The following is a 25149-nucleotide window of genomic DNA, read 5'->3' as shown; positions in this document are numbered from 1 at the left end:
GAGAACCAATCACTTTCCTCTCTTCCTACACGTACACATGCCTTACATCCTCGATAAAAACTTTTCACTGCTTCTAACAACTTGCCTCCCACACCATATATTCTTAATACCTTCCACAGAGCATCTCTATCAACTCTATCATATGCCTTCTCCAGATCCATAAATGCTACATACAAATCCATTTGCTTTTCTAAGTATTTCTCACATACATTCTTCAAAGCAAACACCTGATCTACACATCCTCTACCACTTCTGAAACCACACTGCTCTTCCCCAATCTGATGCTCTGTACATGCCTTCACCCTCTCAATCAATACCCTCCCATATAATTTACCAGGAATACTCAACAAACTTATACCTCTGTAATTTGAGCACTCACTCTTATCCCCTTTGCCTTTGTACAATGGCACTATGCACGCATTCCGCCAATCCTCAGGCACCTCACCATGAGTCATACATACATTAAATAACCTTACCAACCAGTCAACAATACAGTCACCCCCTTTTTTAATAAATTCCACTGCAATACCATCCAAACCTGCTGCCTTGCCGGCTTTCATCTTCCGCAAAGCTTTCACTACCTCTTCTCTTTTTACCAAATCATTTTCCCTAACCCTCTCACTTTGCACACCACCTCGACCAAAACACCCTATATCTGCCACTCTATCATCAAACACATTCAACAAACCTTCAAAATACTCACTCCATCTCCTTCTCACATCACCACTACTTGTTATCACCTCCCCATTTGCGCCCTTCACTGAAGGGCGCAAATAATAATTATTATTATCATTATTATTATTATTATTATTATTGTTGTTGTTTTTTATAATTATACTTTTGTCGCTGTCTCCCATATTAACGAGGTAGCGCAAGAAAACGGACGAAAGAATGGCCCAACCCACCCACATACACATGTATATACACACACGTCCACACACACACATAAACATACCTATACATCTCAATGTATACTTATGTATATGCACAGAGACATATACTTATATACACATGTACATAGTTCATACTGTCTGCTCTTATTCATTCATGTCGCCACCCTGCCACACATGAAATGACAACTCCCCTCCTCCAGCGAGGTAGTACCAGGAAAAGACAAAATGAAGGCCGCATTCGTTCACACTCAGTCTCTCGCTGTCATGTGTAATGCACCTAAACCACGGCTCCCTTTCCACATGAAGGCCCCACAGACCTTTCCATAGTTTACCCCAGACACTTCACATGCCTTGGTTCAATCCATTGACAGCATGTTGACCCTGGAATACCACATCGTTCCAATTCACTCTATTCCTTGCACGCCTTTCACCCTCTTCTATGTTCAAGCCCCAATCGCTCTAAATCTTTTTCACTCCATCCTTCCACCTCCAGTTTCGTTTCCCACTGCTCCTTCTTCCCTCCACCTCTGACACATATATCCTCTTTGTCAGTCTTTCCTCACTCATTCTCTCCATGTGTCCAAACCATTTCAACACACCCTCTTCTGCTCTCTCAACCACACTCTTTTTATTACCACACATCTCTCTTACCCTTTCATTACTTAATCAAACCTTCTCCCACCACATATTGTCCTCACACATTTCATTTCCAACACATCCAACCTCCTCTATACAACCCTATCTATTGCCCATGCGTTACAGCCATATAACATTGTTGGAACTACTACTCCTTCAAACATGCCCATTTTTGCTCTTCAAGATAACGTTTTCACCTTCCACACATTCTTCAATGCTCCCAGAACCTTTGCCTCCTCCCCCACCATGTGACTCGCTTCCTCTTTCATGGTTCCATCCAATGCGATGTCCACTCCCAGATATCTAAAACACTTCACTTTCTCTAATTTTTCTCCATTCAAACTTACCTCCAGTTAACTTCTCCCTCAACCCTAGTGAACCCAATAACCTTGCTCTTATTCACATTCACTCTCAACTTTCTTCTTTCACACATTTTACCAAACTCAGTCACCAACTTCTGCAGTTTTTCATCTGAATCAGCCATCAGCACTGTATCATCAGTGAACAAGAACTGACTCACTTCCCAAGCTCTGTTATCCACAACAGACTACATATTTGCCTTTATCTCCAAAAGTCTTGCCTTCACTTCCCTAACTACTCCATCCATAAACAAATTTAACAACCATGGAGACATCATGCACCACTGCCACAAACCAACATTCACTTGGAACCAATCACTTTCTCTCTTCCTACTCGTACACATGTCTTACATCCTTGATAGAAACCTTTCACTTCCACACCATATACTTTTAAAACCTTCCACAAAGCATCTCTATCAACCCTATCATATGCGTTCCCCAGATCCAGATCATAAATGCTACATACAAATCCATCTGCTTTTATAAGTATTTCTCACATACATTCTTCAAAGCAAACACCTGATCCACAAATCCTCTGCCGCTTCTGAAACCACACGATTCTTCCCCAATGTGATGCTCTGTATATGCCTTTACCCTGTCAGTCAATACCCTCCCATATAATTTCCTAAGCATACTCAACGAACTTATGCCTCTCTAATTTGAAAACACCTTTATCCCCTTTGCCTTTTTACAATGGCACTATGCATGCATTCCACCTGTCCTTAGGCACTTCACCATGATCCATACATACATTGAATATCCTTACCAATCAATCAACAATATAGTCATCCCCTTTTTTAATATGTTCCACTGCAATGCCATCCAAACCCTGCAGTCTTGCCAGATTTCATCTTCTGTAAAGCTTTCACTACCTCTTCTCTGTTTACCAAACTGTTCTCCCTGACCCTCTCACTTCGCACACCACTCCGACCAAAACACCCTATATCTGCCACTCTATCATCAAACACATTCAACAAACCTTCAAAATACTCACTCCATCTCCTTCTCACTTCATCACTTCTTGTTATTACCTCCCCATTTGCCCCCTTCACCAATGTTCCCATTTGTTCTCATGTGTTACAGAATATCTTTTTATTCTCCCTAAAATTTAATGATACTCTCTCACCTCAACTCTTATTTGCCCTCTTATTCACCTCTTGCACCTTTCTCTTGACCTCCTGCCGCTTTCTTTTATCCATCTCCAAGTCATTTGCTCTACTTCCCTGCAAAAATTGTCCAAATGCCTCTCTATTCTCTTTCACTAACAATCTTACTTCATCTCACCTCTCACTTTCCTCTCTAATCTGCCCACCTTCCACCTTTCTCATGCCACATGCATCTTTTGTGCAAGCCATCACTACTCCCCTAAATACATCCCATTCCAACCCCCACTCCCCTTGTGTCATTTGTTCTCACCATTTGCCATTCTGCATTCAGTCTCTCCTTGTCCTTCTTCACACAAGTCTCCTTTCCAAGCTCACTTACACTCACCACTCTCTTCACCCCAACATTCTCTCTTCTTTTCTGAAAACCTCTACAAATCTTCGTTTTCACCTCCACAAGATACTGATCAGGCATACCCTATCAGCACATTAACATTCAAAAGTCTCTCTTTTACATGCCTATCAATTAACATGTAATCCAATAACACTCTCTGGCGATCTCACCCACTCACATACGTATAATGTATATCTCTCTTTTTAAACCAAGTATTCCCAGTCACCAGTCCTTTTTCAGCACACAAATCCACAGGGTCTTCACCATTTTCATTTACATCACTGAACACCTCATGCACACCAATTATAACCTCAACTGCCTGCATTGATCACCTTTGCATTCAAATCACCCATCACTGTAACCTGGTCTTGCACATCAGTGCTGCTAACACACTCACTCAGCTGCTCCTAAAACACTTGCCTCTCATGATCTTTCTTATCATGACCAGTTGCATAGGCACCAATAATCACCCATCTCTCTCCAGCCACTTTCAGTTTTACCCATATCAATCTGAAGTTTACTTTCTTACAGACTTATCACATACTCCCACAACTCCTGCCTCAGTAGGAGTGCTACTCCTTCATTTGCTCTTGTCCCCTCGCCAACCCCAGACTTTACACTCAAGACATTTCCAAACCACTCTTCCCCTTTACCCTTGAGCTTCATTTCACTTTCATATACACACACACATATATATGTACATAAACAGTCATACATACACATATACATACATATGCATATCAGCATATACGTACATATACATATATATACACATGTGCATGTACGTACCACCTGTCACTGCCCTGCCACACAGGAATTAGTGTCACTCCACCGCTTCAGCGAGGTAGTACCAGAAAAATGGATGAAAAAGGCCACAATCGTTTACACTTAGTCCCATAAACCTACATTTACTGGGAACCAATCATTCTCCTCTCTTCCTACTTGTATACGTGCCTTACATCCTTGGTAAAAACTTTTCACCGCATTTAGCAACTTACCTCACACACCATATACTCTTATAATTTTTCACAAAGCATCTCTATCAACCCTATCATATGCCTTCTTCAGAACCAGAAATGCTACATACAAATCCATCTGTTTTTCTAAGTATTTCTAACATGCATCCTTCAAAGCAAACACCTGAGCCACACATCCTCTGCCACTTTGGAAACCACAATCTGATGCTCTGTACGTGCCTTCAGCCTCTCAATCAATGCCCTCCCACATGATTTCCCAGGAATACTCAGCAAACTTATGCCTCTGTAATTTGAACAGTTACCTTTATCCCCTTGACACTCTGCATGCATTCCTCCAATTCTCAGGCACTTCACCATGATCCATACATACATTAGATATCCTTACCAACCAGTCAACAACACAGTCACCCCCTTTATTTCATAAACTCCACTGCAATACCATCCAAACCCACTGCCTTGCCAGATGCCATCTTCTGCAAAGCTTTTACTACTTCTTCTCTGTTTACCAAACCATTCTCCTGACCCTCTCACTTTGCACACCAGTCCAACCAAAACACCATGTATCTGCTACTCTATCTTCAAACACATTTCACAAACCTTCAAAATACTCACTCCATCTCCCTCTCACTTCATCACTACCTGTTATTACCTCCCCTCTTGCCCCATTCACCAATGTTTCCATTTGTTCTCTTGTCTTACACATGTTATTTACCTCCTTCCAAAACATCTTTTTATTCTCCCTAAAATTTAATGATACTCTCTCACTCTAACTTTCATTTGCCTTCTTTTTCACCTCTTGCACCTTCCTCTTGACCTCTTGCCACTTTCTTTTATACATCTCCTGGTCATTTGCCCTACTTCCTTGCAAGTATCATCCAAACACCTCTCATATCTCTTTTACTAACAACCTTACTTCTTCATCCCACCACTCACTACCCTTTCTAATCTGCCTACCTACCACCTTTCTCATGGCACATGCATCTTTTACACAAGCCATCACTGCTTCCCTAAGTATATCCCATTCCTGTCATGTCCTTTGCTCTTACCTTTTGCCTTTCTACATTCAATCTCTCGTTGTATTTCCTCACAAGTCTCCTTTCCAAGCTCACTCACTCTCACCACTCTCTTCTCCACAACATTCTCACTTCTTTTCTGGAAACTTCTACAAATCTTCACCTTCGCCTCCACAAGATAGTGATCAGACATCCCTCCAGCTGGCCCTCTCAGCACATTAATACCCAAAAGTCTCTCTTTTACATGCCTATCAATTAATACGTAATCCAATAATGCCCTATGACCATCTGTCCAACTCACATATGTATACTTATGTATATCTATCTTTTTAAACCAGATATCCCCAATTACCAGTCCTTTTTCAGCACACAAATCCACAAGCTCTTCACCATTTCCATTTACAACACTGAACACCCCGTGTACACCAATTATATCCTCAACTGCCACTTTATATACTCTATCCTGAGATGGGTAACCATTTTATCAACCAACTTTTCGGGGTGGATGAACAGCTGGGTTGACTGTTGACCAACTGCCCCAACTAGGATTCTGACTTATGCGTTCAACCCTTGGCAGCCCTTGAATGCATCACATTCAGGAATGCTAACCACAATACCATGGAAGTCCATTATAAACATTTATAAGAATATATTCTAGCATGAGTGTTTGAATAGTTTTCAATTGTATTTTAGTTAATATCTGTTTTTATTATACTTTATCATTTAATTTAATTACATTTTGTTTTATGACTATTGCAATTTTTTGTAAAAAGGGGAGTGTTGATTATTATCAAAAGATTTAAAAACTTAGACTTTGAGAGCATTAGGACTTGTTGCATCTACCATGGGTAAAGTAGTAATGTAAAAAGAAAAATTAAAAGCCAGTGCTCAAGCTTCTACAGAATTAAGTGTTATGAAAGTAATAACAGAGATAGAAATGATGACAAATTGATACATATTGATTGATGCCACCTGTGATAGCCACCACCATGCTTCCTCACTCTCATAGTCATAAAGTGAGTCTGGCTTTTAAACATTTATGATTGAGTTTGGTCATTTTAGTAGGATTCTTTAAACTGAACATCATATTTGGATTTCAGAAACAAATATTGAAATATAAAAGAGGGGAGTTCTAGGGTAGTAATAGATTTTTTGAACAAAGCAAAGTTCTTATGAAATGAACACCTCATTAGTCTCACATTGAAAGCTGTGGGCTATGAACCTCAGAGGGATGCATAGCTCGTGGGCTGCATTTAGAAAACCCGTGTTAGGGCTAATGCACTATCACATTTTTATTCTTATTTGTGAGGATGAGAAGTTTTGCTATCATTTATATACCTAAAGTTTTGACTGTTTGAACTGAGTTACTGCACATTGGAAGACAAGTTGTGTAATATGAATTTTTTTAACAAGATTTATTAATATGTAATTTTTTATGTGAACCAGAGGCCTACAGTCTCATGATAAGTTACTGGTTTAATATGTAAGCTGGTAAAACCTGCAGTTCCAAAATAGCATGATACAGTCTTTCCACCAGTTTTTGATGGGACTCAAGGGTACATTCTGAATACAGATAGAAAATTAGATCTTCCAACAAGTTGTCTCCCGTCCCCTCTAGTCGCTTTCTACGACACGCGAGGAATGTGTGGGAAGTTCTTTCACCCCTATCCCCAGGGATAATATACATATATATATATACACATACACACACATACACACACACACGCACATATACACACACACACACATACATATATATACATATGAAAAATGTAAGAAACAATTTAGAAAACTGAAACTTCTAGCTTGAAATGAAAAGAAAAAAATGAATGTCACATAATGGTTCAACCTCTGGCTATGGAAAAAGGAAATGTTTGATTTATTTACACAAAAGTCAATAGTAGTTCTCATCAATTTAACCACTGTATCAATAAGCTTCAATGTCTAAGCTACATTTTTTCCAATTTCACTATTTTCTTGTCAAAGCACCATGTATGAAAACTATCACTCCAGTAATGTTTGAGGAAAGGAACCTGGATGTTTTGGCTCTGAGTGAAACGAAGCTCAAGGGTGAAGGGGAAGAGTGGTTTGGGAATGTCTTGGGAGTAAAGTCAGGGGTTAGTGAGAGGACAAGAGCAAGGGAAGGAGTAGCAGTACTCCTGAAACAGGAGTTGTGGGAGTACATGATAGAATGTAAGAAAGTAAATTCCCGATTGATATGGGTAAAACTGAAAGTTGATGGAGAGAGATGGGTGATTATTGGTGCATATGCACCTGGGCATGAGAAGAAAGATCATGAGAGGCAAGTGTTTTGGGAGCAGCTGAATGAGTGTGTTAGTGGTTTTGATGCACGAGACCGGGTTATAGTGATGGGTGATTTGAATGCAAAGGTGAGTAATGTGGCAGTTGAGGGAATAATTGGTGTACATGGGGTGTTCAGTGTTGTAAATGGAAATGGTGAAGAGCTTGTAGATTTATGTGCTGAAAAAGGACTGATGATTGGGAATACCTGGTTTAAAAAGCGAGATATACATAAGTATACTTATGTAAGTAGGAGAGATGGCCAGAGAGCGTTATTGGATTACGTGTTAATTGACAGGCGCGCGAAAGAGAGACTTTTGGATGTTAATGTGCTGAGTGGTGCAACTGGAGGGATGTCTGATCATTATCTTGTGGAGGCTAAGGTGAAGATTTGTATGGGTTTTCAGAAAAGAAGAGTGAATGTTGGGGTGAAGAGGGTGGTGAGAGTAAGTGAGCTTGGGAAGGAGACTTGTGTGAGGAAGTACCAGGAGAGACTGAGTACAGAATGGAAAAAGGTGAGAACAATGGAAGTAAGGGGAGTGGGGGAGGAATGGGATGTATTTAGGGAATGAGTGATGGATTGCGCAAAAGATGCTTGTGGCATGAGAAGAGTGGGAGGTGGGTTGATTAGAAAGGGTAGTGAGTGGTAGGATGAAGAAGTAAGAGTATTAGTGAAAGAGAAGAGAGAGGCATTTGGACGATTTTTGCAGGGAAAAAATGCAGTTGAGTGGGAGACGTATAAAAGAAAGAGACAGGAGGTCAAGAGAAAGGTGCAAGAGGTGAAAAAAAAGGGCAAATGAGAGTTGGGGTGAGAGAGTATCATTAAATTTTAGGAAGAATAAAAAGATGTTCTGGAAGGAGGTAAATAAAGTGTGTAAGACAAGGGAGCAAATGGGAACTTCAGTGAAGGGCGCAAATGGGGAGGTGATAACAAGTAGTGGTGATGTGAGAAGGAGATGGAGTGAGTATTTTGAAGGTTTGTTGAATGTGTTTGATGATAGAGTGGCAGATATAGGGTGTTTTGGTCGAGGTGGTGTGCAAAGTGAGAGGGTTAGGGAAAATGATTTGGTAAACAGAGAAGAGGTAGTAAAAGCTTTGCGGAAGATGAAAGCCGGCAAGGCAGCAGGTTTGGATGGTATTGCAGTGGAATCTATTAAAAAAGGGGGTGACTGTATTGTTGACTGGTTGGTAAGGTTATTTAATGTATGTATGACTCATGGTGAGGTGCCTGAGGATTGGCGGAATGCGTGCATAGTGCCATTGTACAAAGGCAAAGGGGATAAGAGTGAGTGCTCAAATTACAGAGGTATAAGTTTGTTGAGTATTCCTGGTAAATTATATGGGAGGGTATTGATTGAGAGGGTGAAGGCATGTACAGAGCATCAGATTGGGGAAGAGCAGTGTGGTTTCAGAAGTGGTAGAGGATGTGTGGATCAGGTGTTTGCTTTGAAGAATGTATGTGAGAAATACTTAGAAAAGCAAATGGATTTGTATGTAGCATTTATGGATCTGGAGAAGGCATATGATAGAGTTGATAGAGATGCTCTGTGGAAGGTATTAAGAATATATGGTGTGGGAGGCAAGTTGTTAGAAGCAGTGAAAAGTTTTTATCGAGGATGTAAGGCATGTGTACGTGTAGGAAGAGAGGAAAGTGATTGGTTCTCAGTGAATGTAGGTTTGCGGCAGGGGTGTGTGATGTCTCCATGGTTGTTTAATTTGTTTATGGATGGGGTTGTTAGGGAGGTGAATGCAAGAGTTTTGGAAAGAGGGGCAAGTATGAAGTCTGTTGGGGATGAGAGAGCTTGGGAAGTGAGTCAGTTGTTGTTCGCTGATGATACAGCGCTGGTGGCTGATTCATGTGAGAAACTGCAGAAGTTGGTGACTGAGTTTGGTAAAGTGTGTGAAAGAAGAAAGTTAAGAGTAAATGTGAATAAGAGCAAGGTTATTAGGTACAGTAGGGTTGAGGGTCAAGTCAATTGGGAGGTGAGTTTGAATGGAGAAAAACTGGAGGAAGTGAAGTGTTTTAGATATCTGGGAGTGGATCTGGCAGCGGATGGAACCATGGAAGCGGAAGTGGATCATAGGGTGGGGGAGGGGGCGAAAATTCTGGGAGCCTTGAAGAATGTGTGGAAGTCAAGAACATTATCTCGGAAAGCAAAAATGGGTATGTTTGAAGGAATAGTGGTTCCAACAATGTTGCGAGGCGTGGGCTATGGATAGAGTTGTGTGCAGGAGGATGGATGTGCTGGAAATGAGATGTTTGAGGACAATGTGTGGTGTGAGGTGGTTTGATCGAGTAAGTAACGTAAGGGTAAGAGAGATTTGTGGAAATAAAAAGAGCGTGGTTGAGAGAGCAGAAGAGGGTGTTTTGAAATGGTTTGGGCACATGGAGAGAATGAGTGAGGAAAGATTGACCAAGAGGATATATGTGTCGGAGGTGGAGGGAACGAGGAGAAGAGGGAGACCAAATTGGAGGTGGAAAGATGGAGTGAAAAAGATTTTGTGTGATCGGGGCCTGAACATGCAGGAGGGTGAAAGGAGGGCAAGGAATAGAGTGAATTGGAGCGATGTGGTATACTGGGGTTGACATGCTGTCAGTGGATTGAATCAAGGCATGTGAAGCGTCTGGGGTAAACCATGGAAAGCTGTGTAGGTATGTATATTTGCGTGTGTGGACGTATGTATATACATGTGTATGGGGGGGGGGTGGGCCATTTCTTTCGTCTGTTTCCTTGCGCTACCTCGCAAACGTGGGAGACAGCGACAAAGCAAAAAAAAAAAAAAAAAAAAAACAAGTTGTCTGTCATCCATTAGTTGAATATGGCAACTGTGCTCCCAGTAGGTTCGTATTGTAAGTGCTGAGACTTACTCTTTGTGAATTTGTGTCCATTTAAAGTATGAAGAGCCTCATGTGTGATGTACTGTCTATCACGTGGTTTTTTGAATGTTTTAGCGCTCTGCCATACCTTAACTGGGTCTCATATAACATATAGGTTAACATAACATTTATTTGATATTAAAGCTATCATACTTTCTGCTTGTTCCATCTAGGGTCAGAAAAGACTCTTATTCAAATCTATTTCTTTATACTTGTTAGTTGAATTTCTCTTTTCTCTCTTTCATATGCTGTATGATTCACTGCATTTGTGTTAATTGATTATTATGCCTTTATCATAGTTTGTAACTTTATTTTTTTTACAGTCTTTCCTGGATATCTTGTATGGAAGTCCACTCCCCATAGAAGTAAAGAAGGGTTCAATTGGTAGAATATCACTCACTATCCCTTACAGCAGTTTCTTCACACAACCAGTTGTCATCAATGTTGAGGTGAGTTATGCCAAAGGTTACAAGCACAGATAGTTCTCACTTCAATGACATGTATTGTTGATATGGCATTTAGTACTTGAGATTGGTTACTAAACAGTAAATAGCCTCCCCAAAAGCTTCTCATTATGTTGATAAACAGCTTAAGACGACTTTTAGTCACTTTTACTGAGCAATTGAAGGGTAAGTGGTGGGATCATTCAAGGGAAGGTACAGTCATTTAAGTGATATGTTAAGCTTATTTATAGAGAACATGGTAGAAAGCTAACATATGATAAAGATAAAACTTTACACTTATTTCACTCCTTTATGGCCTGTCCTGTGAGCAAAAGTATCAGTTGGGGAGTATCAGGGTCAGGATCATTCCTTCTCTCTTAAATTTGGTGACAGGCTTTTACTTGACAGACAGTTCACTTTCAGCCACTTAGCAGCTGCCACCAGGTCAGTGTCACTGAAGCAGCTGCTCTTGGCCATTCATAGCTTACAGTTCCTTGGAATCCATTGTAGACACACATATCATCTTTTGCTGCAGTCATCTGGCTTAATATGTGTATATGAATATTTGGCTGTGAGTGAATCAAAACTCAAGGGTAAAGAGGAAGAGTGGTTTGGGAATGTCTTGGGAGCAATTGTAGGATACATGGTGAGGTCATTCAAGGGAAGGTATAACAATTTAAGTGATATGTTAAACTTATTTTTATAGAACATGGCAGAAGGCTAACATATGATAAAGATACATCTTTACACTCATTTCACTCCTCTATGGCCTGTCCTGTGAGCAATAAGGATCACTTGGGGAGTATCAGGGTCAGGATCATTCCTTCTCTCTTAAATTTGGTGAGAGTCTGTTGCTTGAATAAAAGTTCACTCTCAGCCAGTTAACAGCTGCCATCAGGTCAGTGTCACTGAAGCAGCTCCTTTAGGCCATTCATAGCTTACAGTTCCTTGAAATCCATTGTAGACACACATATCATCTTTTGCTGCAGTCATCTGGCTTATTATGTGTATATGAATATTTAGCTGTGAGTGAAACAAAGCTCAAGGGTAAAGGGAAAGAGTGGTTTAGGAATGCCTTGGGAGTAAAGTCAAGGGTTGGTGAGAGGACAAGAGCAAAGAAAGGAGTACCATTACCCTGAAGCAGGAGTTTATGGGAGTATGTGATAGAGTGTAAGAAAATAAATGGCAGACTGATGTTGGTAAAACTGAAAGTGGATGGATAGAGATGGGTGATTATTGGTGCCTATGCACCTGGTCATGAGAAGAAAGATCATGAGAGGCAAGTGTTTGGGAGTGGCTGAGTGATTGTGTTAGCATCTTTGATGCTCGAGATTGTATTATAGTGTTCTGCGATTTGAATGCAAAGGTAAGTAATGTGGCAGTTGAGGGTATAATTGGTGTACATAGGGTGTTCAGTGTTGTTAATGGAAATGGTGAAGAGCTTGTGGATTTGTGTGCTGAGACTGAGTGTGAACGAATGGGGCCTTTGTTGTCTTTTCCTAGCGCTACCTCGCACACACGAGGGGGGAGGGGGATGTTCTTCCATGTGTGGCGAGGTGGCGATGGGAATGAATAAAGGCAGACAGTGTGAATTGTGTGCATGTGTATATATGTATGTGTCCGTGTATATATATATATGTGTACATTGAGATGTATGGGTATGTATATTTGCGTGTGTGGACGTGTATGTATATACATGTGTATGGGGGTGGGTTGGGCCATTTCTTTTGTCTGTTTCCTTGCGCTACCTTGCAAACGCGGGAGACAGCGACAAAGCAAAATAGATAAATAAATACGTATGTGAGTAGGAGAAATGGTCAAAGGGCATAATTAGATTATGTGTTAATTGATAGGCATGTAAAAGAGAGACTTTAGAATGTTTAATGTGCTGAGAGGGGCATCTGGAGGGATGTCTGATCACTATCTTGTGGAGGCGAAAGTGATGATTTGCAGAGGTTTTCAGATAAGAAGAGAGAATGTTGGGGAGAAGAGAGTGGTGAGAATAAGTGAGCTTGGAAAGGAGACTTGTGTGAGGAAGTACCAGGAGAGATTGAGTGTAGATTAGCAAAAGGTGAGAGCAAATGATGTGAGGGGAGTGGGGGAGGAACATGATGTATTTAGGGAAGCAATGATGGCTTGTACAAAAGATGCCTTTGGCATGAGAAAGGTGAGAGGCGGGCAGATTAGAAAGGGTAGTGAGTGGTGGGATGAAGAAGTAAGATTGTTAGTGAAAGAGAAGAGAGAGGCATTTGGATAATGCTTGCAAGGAAGTAGTGCAAATGACTGAAAGATGTATAAAAGAAAGCGGCAGGAGGTCAAGAGAAAGGTGCAAGAGGTGAAAAAGAGGGCAAATGAGAGTTGGGGTGAGAGATGTTTTGGAAGGAGGTAGATAAGATGCGTAAGATGAGAGAACAAATGGGAACATCGGTGAAGGGGGGAAATGGGGAGGTAATAACAAGTAGTGTTAAAGTGAGGAGATGGAGTGAGTATTTTGAAGATTTGTTGTATGTGTTTGATAATAGAGTGGCAGATACAGGGTGTTTTGGTTGGGGTGGCGTGCGAAGTGAGAGGGTCAGGGAGAATGGTTTGGTAAACAGAGAAGAGGTAGTGAAAGCTTTGCAGAAGATTGAATCTGGGAAGGCACTGGGTTTGGATGGTATTGCAGTGGAAATTATTGAATAAAGGGGTGACTGTGTTGTTGATTGGTTTGTAATGATATTCACTATATGTATGGATCAATCTGAAGTGTCTGAGGATTAGCTGAATGCATGCATAGTGCCATTATACAAAGGCAAGGGGGATAAAAGTGAGTGTTCAAATTACAGAGGCATAAATTTGTTGAGTATTCCTGGGAAATATATGGGAGGGTATTGATTGAGAGGGTACAGGCATGTACTGAGCATCAGACCGGGGAAGAGCAGTGTGGTTTCAGAAGTGGTAGAGGATGTGTGGATTATGTGTTTGCTTTGAAGAATGTATGAGAGAAATACATAGAAAAACAGATGGATTTGTATGTAGCATGTATGGATCTGGAAAAGGCATATGACAGGGTGGATAGAGATGCTTTGTGGAAGGTATTAAGAGTATATGGTGTGAGAGGTAAGTTGCTGGAAGCAGTGAAATGTTTTTACCAAGGATGTAAGGCATGTGTACAAGTAGGAAGAGAGGATGGCATGATGGCTTTTTAATGTGTTTATGGATGGGGTGGTTAGGGAGGTGAATGCAAGAGTTTTGGAGAGAGAGGCAAGTATGCAATCTGTTGTGGATGAGAGTGCTTGGGAAGTGAGTCAGTTGTTGTTTGTTGATGATACAGCACTGGTGGCTAATTCGGATGAGAAACTGCAGAGGAAGGTGAATGAGTTTGGTAAAGTGTGTGAAGGGAGAAAGTTGAGAGAAAATGAGAATAAGAGCAAGGTTATTAGGTTCAATAGGGTGGAGGGACTAGTTAATTAGGAGGTAAATTTGAATGGAGAAAAATGGGAGGATGTGAAGTGTTTTAGATATGTGGAAGTGGATTTAGCAGCGGATGGGACCATGGAAGCAGAATTGAGTCACAGGGTGGGGGAGAGGGCGAAGGTTTTTTGGAGCATTGAAGATTGTGTGGAAGGTGAGAACATTATCTTGCAGAGCAAAAATAGTTATGTTGGAAGGAATAGTGGTTCCAACAGTGTTCTATGGTTGTGAGGCATGGGCTATAGATAGGGTTGTGTGGAGGAGGGTGGATGTGTTGGAAATGGTATGGATGAGGGCAGTATATGGTATGAGGTGGTTTGATCGAGTAAGTAATGAAAGGATAAGAGAGATAGAGAGATGGTATTGCAGTGGAATTTATTAAAAAAGGGGGTGACTGTATTGTTGACTGGTTGGTAAGGTTATTTAATGTATGTATGACTCATGGTGAGGTGCCTGAGGATTGGCGGAATGCGTGCATAGTGCCATTGTACAAAGGCAAAGGGGATAAGAGTGAGTGCTCAAATTGCAGAGGTATAAGTTTTTTGAGTATTCCTGGTAAATTATATGGGAGGGTATTGATTGAGAGGGTGAGGGCATGTACAGAGCATCAGATTGGGGAAGAGCAGTGTGGTTTCAGAAGTGGTAGAGGATGTGTGGATCAGGTGTTTGCTTTGAAGAATGTATGTGAGAAATACTTAGAAAAGCAAATGGATTTGTATGTAGCATTTATGGATCTGGAGAAGGCATATGATAGAGTTGATAGAGATGCTCTGTGGAAGGTATTAAGAATATATGGTGTGGGAGGCAAGTTGTTAGAAGCAGTGAAAAGTTTTTATCGAGGATGTAAGGCATGTGTACATGTAGGAAGAGAGGAAAGTGATTGGTTCTCAGTGAATGTAGGTTTGCGGCAGGGGTGTGTGATGTCTCCATGGTTGTTTAATTTGTTTATGGATGGGGTTGTTAGGGAGGTAAATGCAAGAGTTTTGGAAAGAGGGGCAAGTATGAAGTCTGTTGGGGATGAGAGAGCTTGGGAAGTGAGTCAGTTGTTGTTCGCTGATGATACAGCGCTGGTGGCTGATCCATGTGAGAAACTGCAGAAGCTGGTGACTGAGTTTGGTAAAGTGTGTGGAAGAAAGTTAAGAGTAAATGTGAATAAGAGCAAGGTTATTAGGTACAGTAGAGTTGAGGGTCAAGTCAATTGGGAGGTGAGTTTGAATGGAGAAAAACTGGAGGAAGTGAAGTGTTTTAGATATCTGGGAGTGGATCTGGCAGCGGATGGAACCATGGAAGCGGAAGTGGATCATAGGGTGGGGGAGGGGGCGAAAATTCTGGGGGCCTTGAAGAATGTGTGGAAGTCGAGAACATTATCTCGGAAAGCAAAAATGGGTATGTTTGAAGGAATAGTGGTTCCAACAATGTTGTATGGTTGCGAGGCGTGGGCTATGGATAGAGCTGTGCGCAGGAGGATGGATGTGCTGGAAATGAGATGTTTGAGGACAATGTGTGGTGTGAGGTGGTTTGATCGAGTGAGTAACGTAAGGGTAAGAGAGATGTGTGGAAATAAAAAGAGCGTGGTTGAGAGAGCAGAAGAGGGTGTTTTGAAGTGGTTTGGGCACATGGAGAGAATGAGTGAGGAAAGATTGACCAAGAGGATATATGTGTCGGAGGTGGAGGGAACGAGGAGAAGAGGGAGACCAAATTGGAGGTGGAAAGATGGAGTGAAAAAGATTTTGTGTGATCGGGGCCTGAACATGCAGGAGGGTGAAAGGAGGGCAAGGAATAGAGTGAATTGGAGCGATGTGGTATACCGGGGTTGACGTGCTGTCAGTGGATTGAATCAGGGCATGTGAGGCGTCTGGGGTAAACCATGGAAAGCTGTGTAGGTATGTATATTTGCGTGTGTGGACGTATGTATATACATGTGTATGGGGGGGGTTGGGCCATTTCTTTCGTCTGTTTCCTTGCGCTACCTCGCAAACGCGGGAGACAGCGACAAAGTATAAAAAAAAAAAAATATATATATATATATATATATATATATATATATGATTTGGTAAACAGAGAAGATGTAGTAAAAGCTTTGCGGAAGATGAAAGCTGGCAAGGCAGCAGGTTTGGATGGTATTGCAGTGGAATCTTATTAAAAAAGGGGTTGATTGTATTGTTGACTGGTTGGTAAGGTTATTTAATGTATTTATGACTCATGTTGAGGTGCCTGAGGATTGGGGGAATGCATGCATAGTGCCATTGTACAAAGGCAAAGGGGATAAGAGTGAGTGCTCAAATTACAGAGGTATAAGTTTGTTGAGTATTCCTGGGAAATTATATGGGAGGGTATTGATTGAGAGGGTGAAGGCATGTACAGAGCATCAGATTGGGGAAGAGCAGTATGGTTTCAGAAGTAGTAGAGGATGTGTGGATCAGGTGTTTGTTTTGAAGAATGTATGTGAGAAATACTTAGAAAAGCAAATGGATTTGTATGTAGCATTTATGGATCTGGAGAAGGCATATGATAGAGTTGATAGAGATGCTCTGTGGAAGGTATTAAGAATATATGGTGTGGGAGGCAAGTTGTTAGAAGCAGTGAAAAGTTTTTATCGAGGATGTAAGGCATGTGTACGCGTAGGAAGAGAGGAAAGTGATTGGTTCTCAGTGAATGTAGGTTTGCGGCAGGGGTGTGTGATGTCTCCATGGTTGTTTAATTTGTTTATGGATGGGGTTGTTAGGGAGGTGAATGCAAGAGATTTGGAAAGAGGGGCAAGTATGAAGTCTGTTGTGGATGAGAGAGCTTGGGAAGTAAGTCAGTTGTTGTTTGCTGGTGATACAGCGCTAGTGGCTGATTTATGTGAGAAACTGCAGAAGCTGGTGACTGAATTGGTAAAGTGTGTGAAAGAAGAAAGTTAAGAGTAAATGTGAATAAGAGCAAGGTTATTAGGTACAGTAGGGTTGAGGGTCAAGTCAATTGGGAGGTAAGTTTGAATGGGGAAAAACTGGAGGAAGGAAAGTGTTTTAGATATCTGGGAGTGGATCTGGCAGTGGATGGAACCATGGAAGCGGAAGTGAATCATAGGGTGGGGGAGGGGGCGAAAATCCTGGGAGCCTTGAAGAATGTGTGGAAGTCGAGAACATTATCTCAGAAAGCAAAAATGGGTATGTTTGAAGGAATAGTGGGTCCAACAATGTTGTATGGTTGCGAGGCGTGGGCTATGGATAGAGTTGTGCTCAGGAGGGTGGATGTGCTGGAAATGAGATGTTTGAGGACAATGTGTGGTGTGAGGTGGTTTGATCGAGTAAGTAACGTAAGGGTAAGAGAGATGTGTGGAAATAAAAAGAGTATGGTTGAGAGAGCAGAAGAGGGTGTTTTGAAATGGTTTGGGCACATGGAGAGAATGAGTGAGGAAAGATTGACCAAGAGGATATATGTGTCAGAGGTGGAGGGAACGAGGAGAAGAGGGAGACCAAATTGGAGGTGGAAAGATGGAGTGAAAAAGATTTTGTGTGATCGGGGCCTGAACATGCAGGAGGGTGAAAGGAGGGCAAGGAATAGAGTGAATTGGAGCGATGTGGTATACCGGGGTTGACGTGCTGTCAGTGGATTGAATCAAGGCATGTGAAGCGTCTGGGGTAAACCATGGAAAGCTGTGTAGGTATGTATATTTGTGTGTGTGGACGTATGTATATACATGTGTATGGGGGTGGGTTGGGCCATTTCTTTCATCTGTTTCCTAGCGCTACCTCGCAAATGCGGGAGACAGTGACAAAGCAAAAAAAAAAAAAAAATATATATATATATATATATATATATATATATATATATATATATATATATATATATATATATATATATATAAAAGTATAAAAAAAGTATAAAAAAAAATATATATATATATATATTTTTTTTTTCATACGATTCACCATTTCCCGCGTTTGCGAGGTAGCGTTAAGAACAGAGGACTGGGCCTTAGAGGGAAAATCCTCACCTGGCCCCCTTCTCTGTTCCTTCTTTTGGAAAAAAAAAAAAAAACGAGAGGGGAGGATTTCCAGCCACCCGCTCCCTCCCCTTTTAGTCGCCTTCTATGACACGCAGGTAATATGTGGGAAGTATTCTTTCTCCCCTATCCCCAGGGATAATATATATATATATATATATATATATATATATATATATATATATATATATATATATATATATATATATATATATATATATATATTATCTTTTATTATTTTGCTTTGTCGCTGTCTCCCGCGTTTGCGAGGTAGCGCAAGGAAACAGACGAAAGAAATGGCCCAACCCACCCCCATACACATGTACATACATACACGTCCACACACGCGAATATACATACCTATACATCTCAATGTACACATATATATACACACACAGACACATACATATATACCCATGCACACAACTCACACTGTCTGCCTTTATTCATTCCCCTCGCCACCTCGCCACACATGGAATACCATCCCCCTCCCCCCTCATGTGTGCGAGGTAGCGTTAGGAAAAGACAACAAAGGCCCCATTCGTTCACACTCAGTCTCTAGCTGTCATGCAATAATGCCCGAAACCACAGCTCCCTTTCCACATCCAGGCCCCACACAACTTTCCATGGTTTACCCAAGACGCTTCACATGCCCCGATTCAATCCACTGACAGCATGTCAACCCCAGTATACCACATCGATCCAATTCACTCTATTCCTTGCCCGCCTTTCACCCTCCTGCATGTTCAGGCCCCGATCACTCAAAATCTTTTTCACTCCATCTTTCCACCTCTAATTTGGTCTCCCACTTCTCCTCGTTCTCTCCACCTCTGACACATATATCCTCTTGGTCAATCTTTCCTCACTCATTCTCTCCATGTGTCCAAACCATTTCAAAACACCCTCTTCTGCTCTCTCAACCATACTCTTTTTATTTCCACACATCTCTCTTACCCTTACATTACTTACTCGATCAAACCACCTCACACCACACATTGTCCTCAAACATCTCATTTCCAGCACATCCACCCTCCTGCGCACAACTCTATCCATAGCCCACGCCTCGCAACCATACAACATTGTTGGAACCACTATTCCTTCAAACATACCCATTTTTGCTTTCCGAGATAATATATATATATATATATCCCTGGGGATAGGGGAGAAAGAATACTTCCCACGTATTCCCTGCGTGTCGTAGAAGGCGACTAAAAGGGGAGGGAGCGGGTGGCTGGAAATCCTCCCCTCTCGTTTTTTTTTTAATTTTCCAAAAGAAGGAACAGAGAAGGGGGCCAGGTGAGGATATTCCCTCTAAGGCCCAGTCCTCTGTTCATAGCGCTACCTCGCTAATGCGGGAAATGGCGAATAGTACGAAAGAAAGAAAATATATATATATATATATATATATATATATATATATATATATATATATATATATATATATATATATATATGTATATATATATATATATATATATATATATATATATATATATATATAAAAAATATATATATATATATATATATATATATATATATATATATATATATATATATATATATATATATATATATATATATATGTGTGAGTGTGTGTGTGTGTGTGTGTGTGTGTGTGTGTGTGTGTGTGTGGACGTGTATGTATATACAAGTGTATGTCGGTGGGTTGGGTCATTCTTTCGTCTTTCCTTGCGCTACCTCGTTAATGCGGGAGACAGCAGCAAAGTTTGATAAATAAAATGATAATATGTTATTTATTTATTTTACTTTGTCGCTGTTTCCCGCGTTAGCGAGGTAGCGCAAGGAAACAGTCGAAAGAATGGCCCAACCCACCCACATACACATGTATATACATACTTGTCCACACACGCAAATATTCATACCTATACATCTCAACGTATACATATATATACACACAGATATATACATATATACACATGTTCATAATTCATACTGTCTGCCTTTATTCATTCCCATCGCCACCCTGCCACACATGAAATAACAACCTTCTTCCCCCCGCATGTGCATGAGGTAGCACTAGGAAAAGACAACAAAGGCAACATTCGTTCACACTTAGTCTCTAGCTATCGTATATAATGCACAGAAACCACAGCTCCCTTTCCACATCCAGGCCCCACAGAACTTTCCATGGTTTACCCCAGATGCTTCACATGCCCTGGTTCAGTCCATTGACAGCACATTGACCCCGGTATACCACATCGTTCCAAGTCACTCTATCACTTGCACGCCTTTCACCCTCCTGTATGTTCAGGCCCCGATCACTCAAAATCTTTTTCACTCCATCTTTCCACCTCCAATTTGGTCTCCCACTTCTCCGCATTCCCTCCACCTCTGACACGTATATCCTCCTGGTCAGTCTTTCCTCACTCATTCTCTCCATGTAACCAAACCATTTCAAAACACCCTCTTCTGCTGTCTCAAACACAATCTTTTTATTACCACACATCTTAAAAAAGGGGGTGACTGTATTGTTGACTGGTTGGTAAGGTTATTTAATGTATGTATGACTCATGGTGAGGTGCCTGAGGATTGGCGGAATGCGTGCATAGTGCCATTGTACAAAGGCAAAGGGGATAAGAGTGAGTGCTCAAATTACAGAGGTATAAGTTTGTTGAGTATTCCTGGTAAATTATATGGGAGGGTATTGATTGAGAGGGTGAAGGCATGTACAGAGCATCAGATTGGGGAAGAGCAGTGTGGTTTCAGAAGTGGTAGAGGATGTGTGGATCAGGTGTTTGCTTTGAAGAATGTATGTGAGAAATACTTAGAAAAGCAAATGGATTTGTATGTAGCATTTATGGATCTGGAGAAGGCATATGATAGAGTTGATAGAGATGTTCTGTGGAAGGTATTAAGAATATATGGTGTGGGAGGCAAGTTGTTAGAAGCAGTGAAAAGTTTTTATCGAGGATGTAAGGCATGTGTACGTGTAGGAAGAGAGGAAAGTGATTGGTTCTCAGTGAATGTAGGTTTGCGGCAGGGGTGTGTGATGTCTCCATGGTTGTTTAATTTGTTTATGGATGGGGTTGTTAGGAAGGTGAATGCAAGAGTTTTGGAAAGAGGGGCAAGTATGCAGTCTGTTGGGGATGAGAGAGCTTGGGAAGTGAGTCAGTTGTTGTTCGCTGATGATACAGCGCTGGTGGCTGATTCATGTGAGAAACTGCAGAAGCTGGTGACTGAGTTTGGTAAAGTGTGTGAAAGAAGAAAGTTAAGAGTAAATGTGAATAAGAGCAAGGTTATTAGGTACAGTAGGGTTGAGGGTCAAGTCAATTGGGAGGTGAGTTTGAATGGAGAAAAACTGGAGGAAGTAAAGTGTTTTAGATATCTGGGAGTGGATCTGGCAGCGGATGGAACCATGGAAGCGGAAGTGGATCATAGGATGGGGGAGGGGGCGAAAATTCTGGGAGCCTTGAAGAATGTGTGGAAGTCGAGAACATTATCTCGGAAAGCAAAAATGGGTATGTTTGAAGGAATAGTGGTTCCAACAATGTTGTATGGTTGCGAGGCGTGGGCTATGGATAGAGTGGTGCGCAGGAGGATGGATGTGCTGGAAATGAGATGTTTGAGGACAATGTGTGGTGTGAGGTGGTTTGATCGAGTAAGTAACGTAAGGGTAAGAGAGATGTGTGGAAATAAAAAGAGCGTGGTTGAGAGAGCAGAGGAGGGTGCTTTGAAATGGTTTGGGCACATGGAGAGAATGAGTGAGGAAAGATTGACCAAGAGGATATATGTGTCGGAGGTGGAGGGAACGAGGAGAAGAGGGAGACCAAATTGGAGGTGGAAAGATGGAGTGAGAGAGATTTTGTGTGATCGGGGCCTGAACATGCAGGAGGGTGAAAGGAGGGCAAGGAATAGAGTGAATTGGAGCGATGTGGTATACCGGGGTTGACGTGCTGTCAGTGGATTGAATCAGGGCATGTGAAGCGTCTGGGGTAAACCATGGAAAGCTGTGTAGGTATGTATATTTGCGTGTGTGGACGTATGTATATACATGTGTGTGGGGGTGGGTTGGGCCGTTTTCTTTCGTCTGTTTCCTTGTGCTACCTCGCAAACGCGGGAGACCGACAAAGCAAAAAAAAAAAAAAAAAAAAAAAAAAAAATTCTCTTACCCTATCATTACTACTCGATCAAACCATTTCACTCCACATATTGTCCTGAAACATCTCAATTCCAGCACAACCACCCTGCTCCGCATAACTCTATCTATAGCCCACGCCTCACAACCATATAACATTGTTGGAACCACTATTCCTTCAAACATATCCATTTTTGCTTTCTGAGATAATGTTCTCGACTTCCACACATTCTTCAACTCTCCCAGAGCTTTTGCCCCCTCCCCCACCGCATGATTCACTTCCACATCGATGGTTCCATCCGCTGCCAAATCCACTCCCAGATATCTAAAACACTTCACTTCCTCCAGTTTTTCTCCATTCAAACTTACCTCCCAATTGACTTGTCTTTCAACCCTACTGTACCTAATAACCTTGCTCTTATTTACATTTACTGTCAGCTTTCTTCTTTCACACAATTTACCAAACTCTGTCACCAGCCTCTGCAGTTTTTCACCCGAATCAGCCACCAGTGCTGTATCATCAGCGAACAAGAACTGGCTCACTTCCCAAACTCTTTCATCCACAACAGACTACATACTTGCCCCTCTTTCCAAAACTCTTGCATTCACCTCCCTAACAACCCCATCCATAAACAAATTAAACAGCCATGGAGACATCACATACCCCTGCCGCAAACCAACATTCACTGAGAACCAATCACTTTCCTCTCTTCCTACATGTACACATGCCTTATATCCTTAATAAAAACTTTTCACAGCTTCTAACAACTTGCCTCCCACCCATATATTCTTAATACCTTCCACAGAGCATATCTATCAACTCTATCATATGCCTTCTCCAGATCCATGAATGCTACATACAAATCCATTTGCTTTTCTAAGTATTTCTCACATACATTCTTCAAAGCAAACACCTGATCCACACATCCTCTACCATTTCTGAAACCACACTGCTCTTCCCCAATCTGATGCTCTGTACATGCCTTCACCCTCTCAATCAATACCCTCCCATATAATTTACCAGGAATACTCAACAAACTTATACCTCTGTAATTTGAGCACTCACACTCATCCCCTTTGCCTCTGTACAATGGCACTGTGCAAGCATTCCGCCAATCCTCAGGCATCTCACCATGAGTCATACATACATTAAATAATCTTACCAACCAGTCAACAGTACAGTCACCCCCTTTTTTTATAAATTCCACTGCAATACCATCCAAACCCACTGCCTTGCCGGCTTTCATCTTCTGCAAAGCTTTTACTATCTCTTCTCTGTTTACCAAATCATTCTCCCTAACCCTCTCACTTTGCACACCACCTCGACCAAAATACCCTATATCTACCACTCTATCATCAAACACATTCAACAAACCACTCACTCCATCTCCTTCTCACATCACCACTACGTGTTATCACCTCCCCATTAGCCCCCTTCATCAGTGTTCCCATTTGTTCCCTTGTCTTACGCATTTTATTTACCTCCTTCCAAAACATCTTTTTATTCTCCCTAAATTTTAATTATACTCTCTCACCCCAATTCTCATTTGCCCTCTTATTCACCTCTTGCACCTTTCTTATGACCTCCTGCCTCTTTCTTTTATACATCTCCCAGTCATTTGCATTATTTCCTTGCAAAACCTGTGCAAATGCCTCTCTCTTCTCTTTCACTAATAATCTTACTTCTTTATCCCATCACTCACTACCCTTTCTAATCTACCCGCCTCCCATGGTTCTCATGCCACAAGCATCTTTTGCGCAAGCCATCACTGCTTCCCTAAATACATCCCATGCCTCCCCCAATCCCCTTACGTCCTTTGTTCTCACCTTTTTCCATTCTGTGCTCAGTCTCTCCCAGTACTTCCTCACATACGTCTCCTTCCCAAGCTCACATACTCTCACCACTCTTTTCACCCCCACTTTCTTCATTTCTGAAAACCTCTACAACTCATCACCTTCGCTTCCACAAGATAATGATCAGACATCCCTCCAGTTGGACCTCTCAGCACATTAGCATCCAAAAGTCTCTCTTTCACACACCTATCAATTAACACGTAATCCAATAATGCTCACTGACCATCTCTCCTACTTACATACGCATACTTATGTATATCTTTCTTTTTAAACCAGGTATTCCCAATTACCAGTTCTTTTTAAGCACATAAACCTACAAGCTCTTCACCATTTCCATTTACAACACTGAGCACCCCATTTACACCAATTATCCCCTCAACTGCCACATTACTCACCTTTGCATTCAAATCACCCATCACTATAACCCGGTATTGTGCATCAAAACTACTAACACACTCACTCAGCTGCTCCCAAAACAGTTGCCTCTCATGATCTTTCTTCTCATGCCCAGGTGCATATGCACCAATAATCACCCATCTCTCTCCATCCACTTTCAGTTTTACCCATTTCAATTTAGAGATTACTTTCTTCCACTCTATCACATACTCCCACCACTCCTGTTTCAGGAGTAGTGCTATTCCTTCCCTTGCTCTTGTCCTCTCACTAACCTCTGACTTTACTCCCAAAACATTCCCAAACCACTCTATCCCTTTACCCTTGAGCTTTGTTTCACTCAGAGCCAAAACATCACAGGTTCCTTT

At 41.5% G+C, this 25149-nt stretch overlaps 1 protein-coding gene across 1 annotated transcript in view; it reads left to right on the top strand.

Annotated features, from left to right (window-relative positions):
- LOC139764960 (intermembrane lipid transfer protein VPS13A-like) overlaps nt 1-25149 on the top strand; it is a 1504808-nt gene that overhangs the window by 138439 nt on the left and 1341220 nt on the right. The window contains 1 exon segment of the mRNA XM_071692018.1: nt 10878-11003. Coding sequence (XP_071548119.1) covers nt 10878-11003 — 126 coding nt within the window.

This window comes from Panulirus ornatus, chromosome 52 (genome assembly GCF_036320965.1).
Source record: "Panulirus ornatus isolate Po-2019 chromosome 52, ASM3632096v1, whole genome shotgun sequence".
Lineage (NCBI taxonomy): Eukaryota > Metazoa > Arthropoda > Malacostraca > Decapoda > Palinuridae > Panulirus > Panulirus ornatus.
Note: the sequence above shows the minus strand (reverse complement) of the source record. Positions and strands in the feature narration are given on the sequence as shown.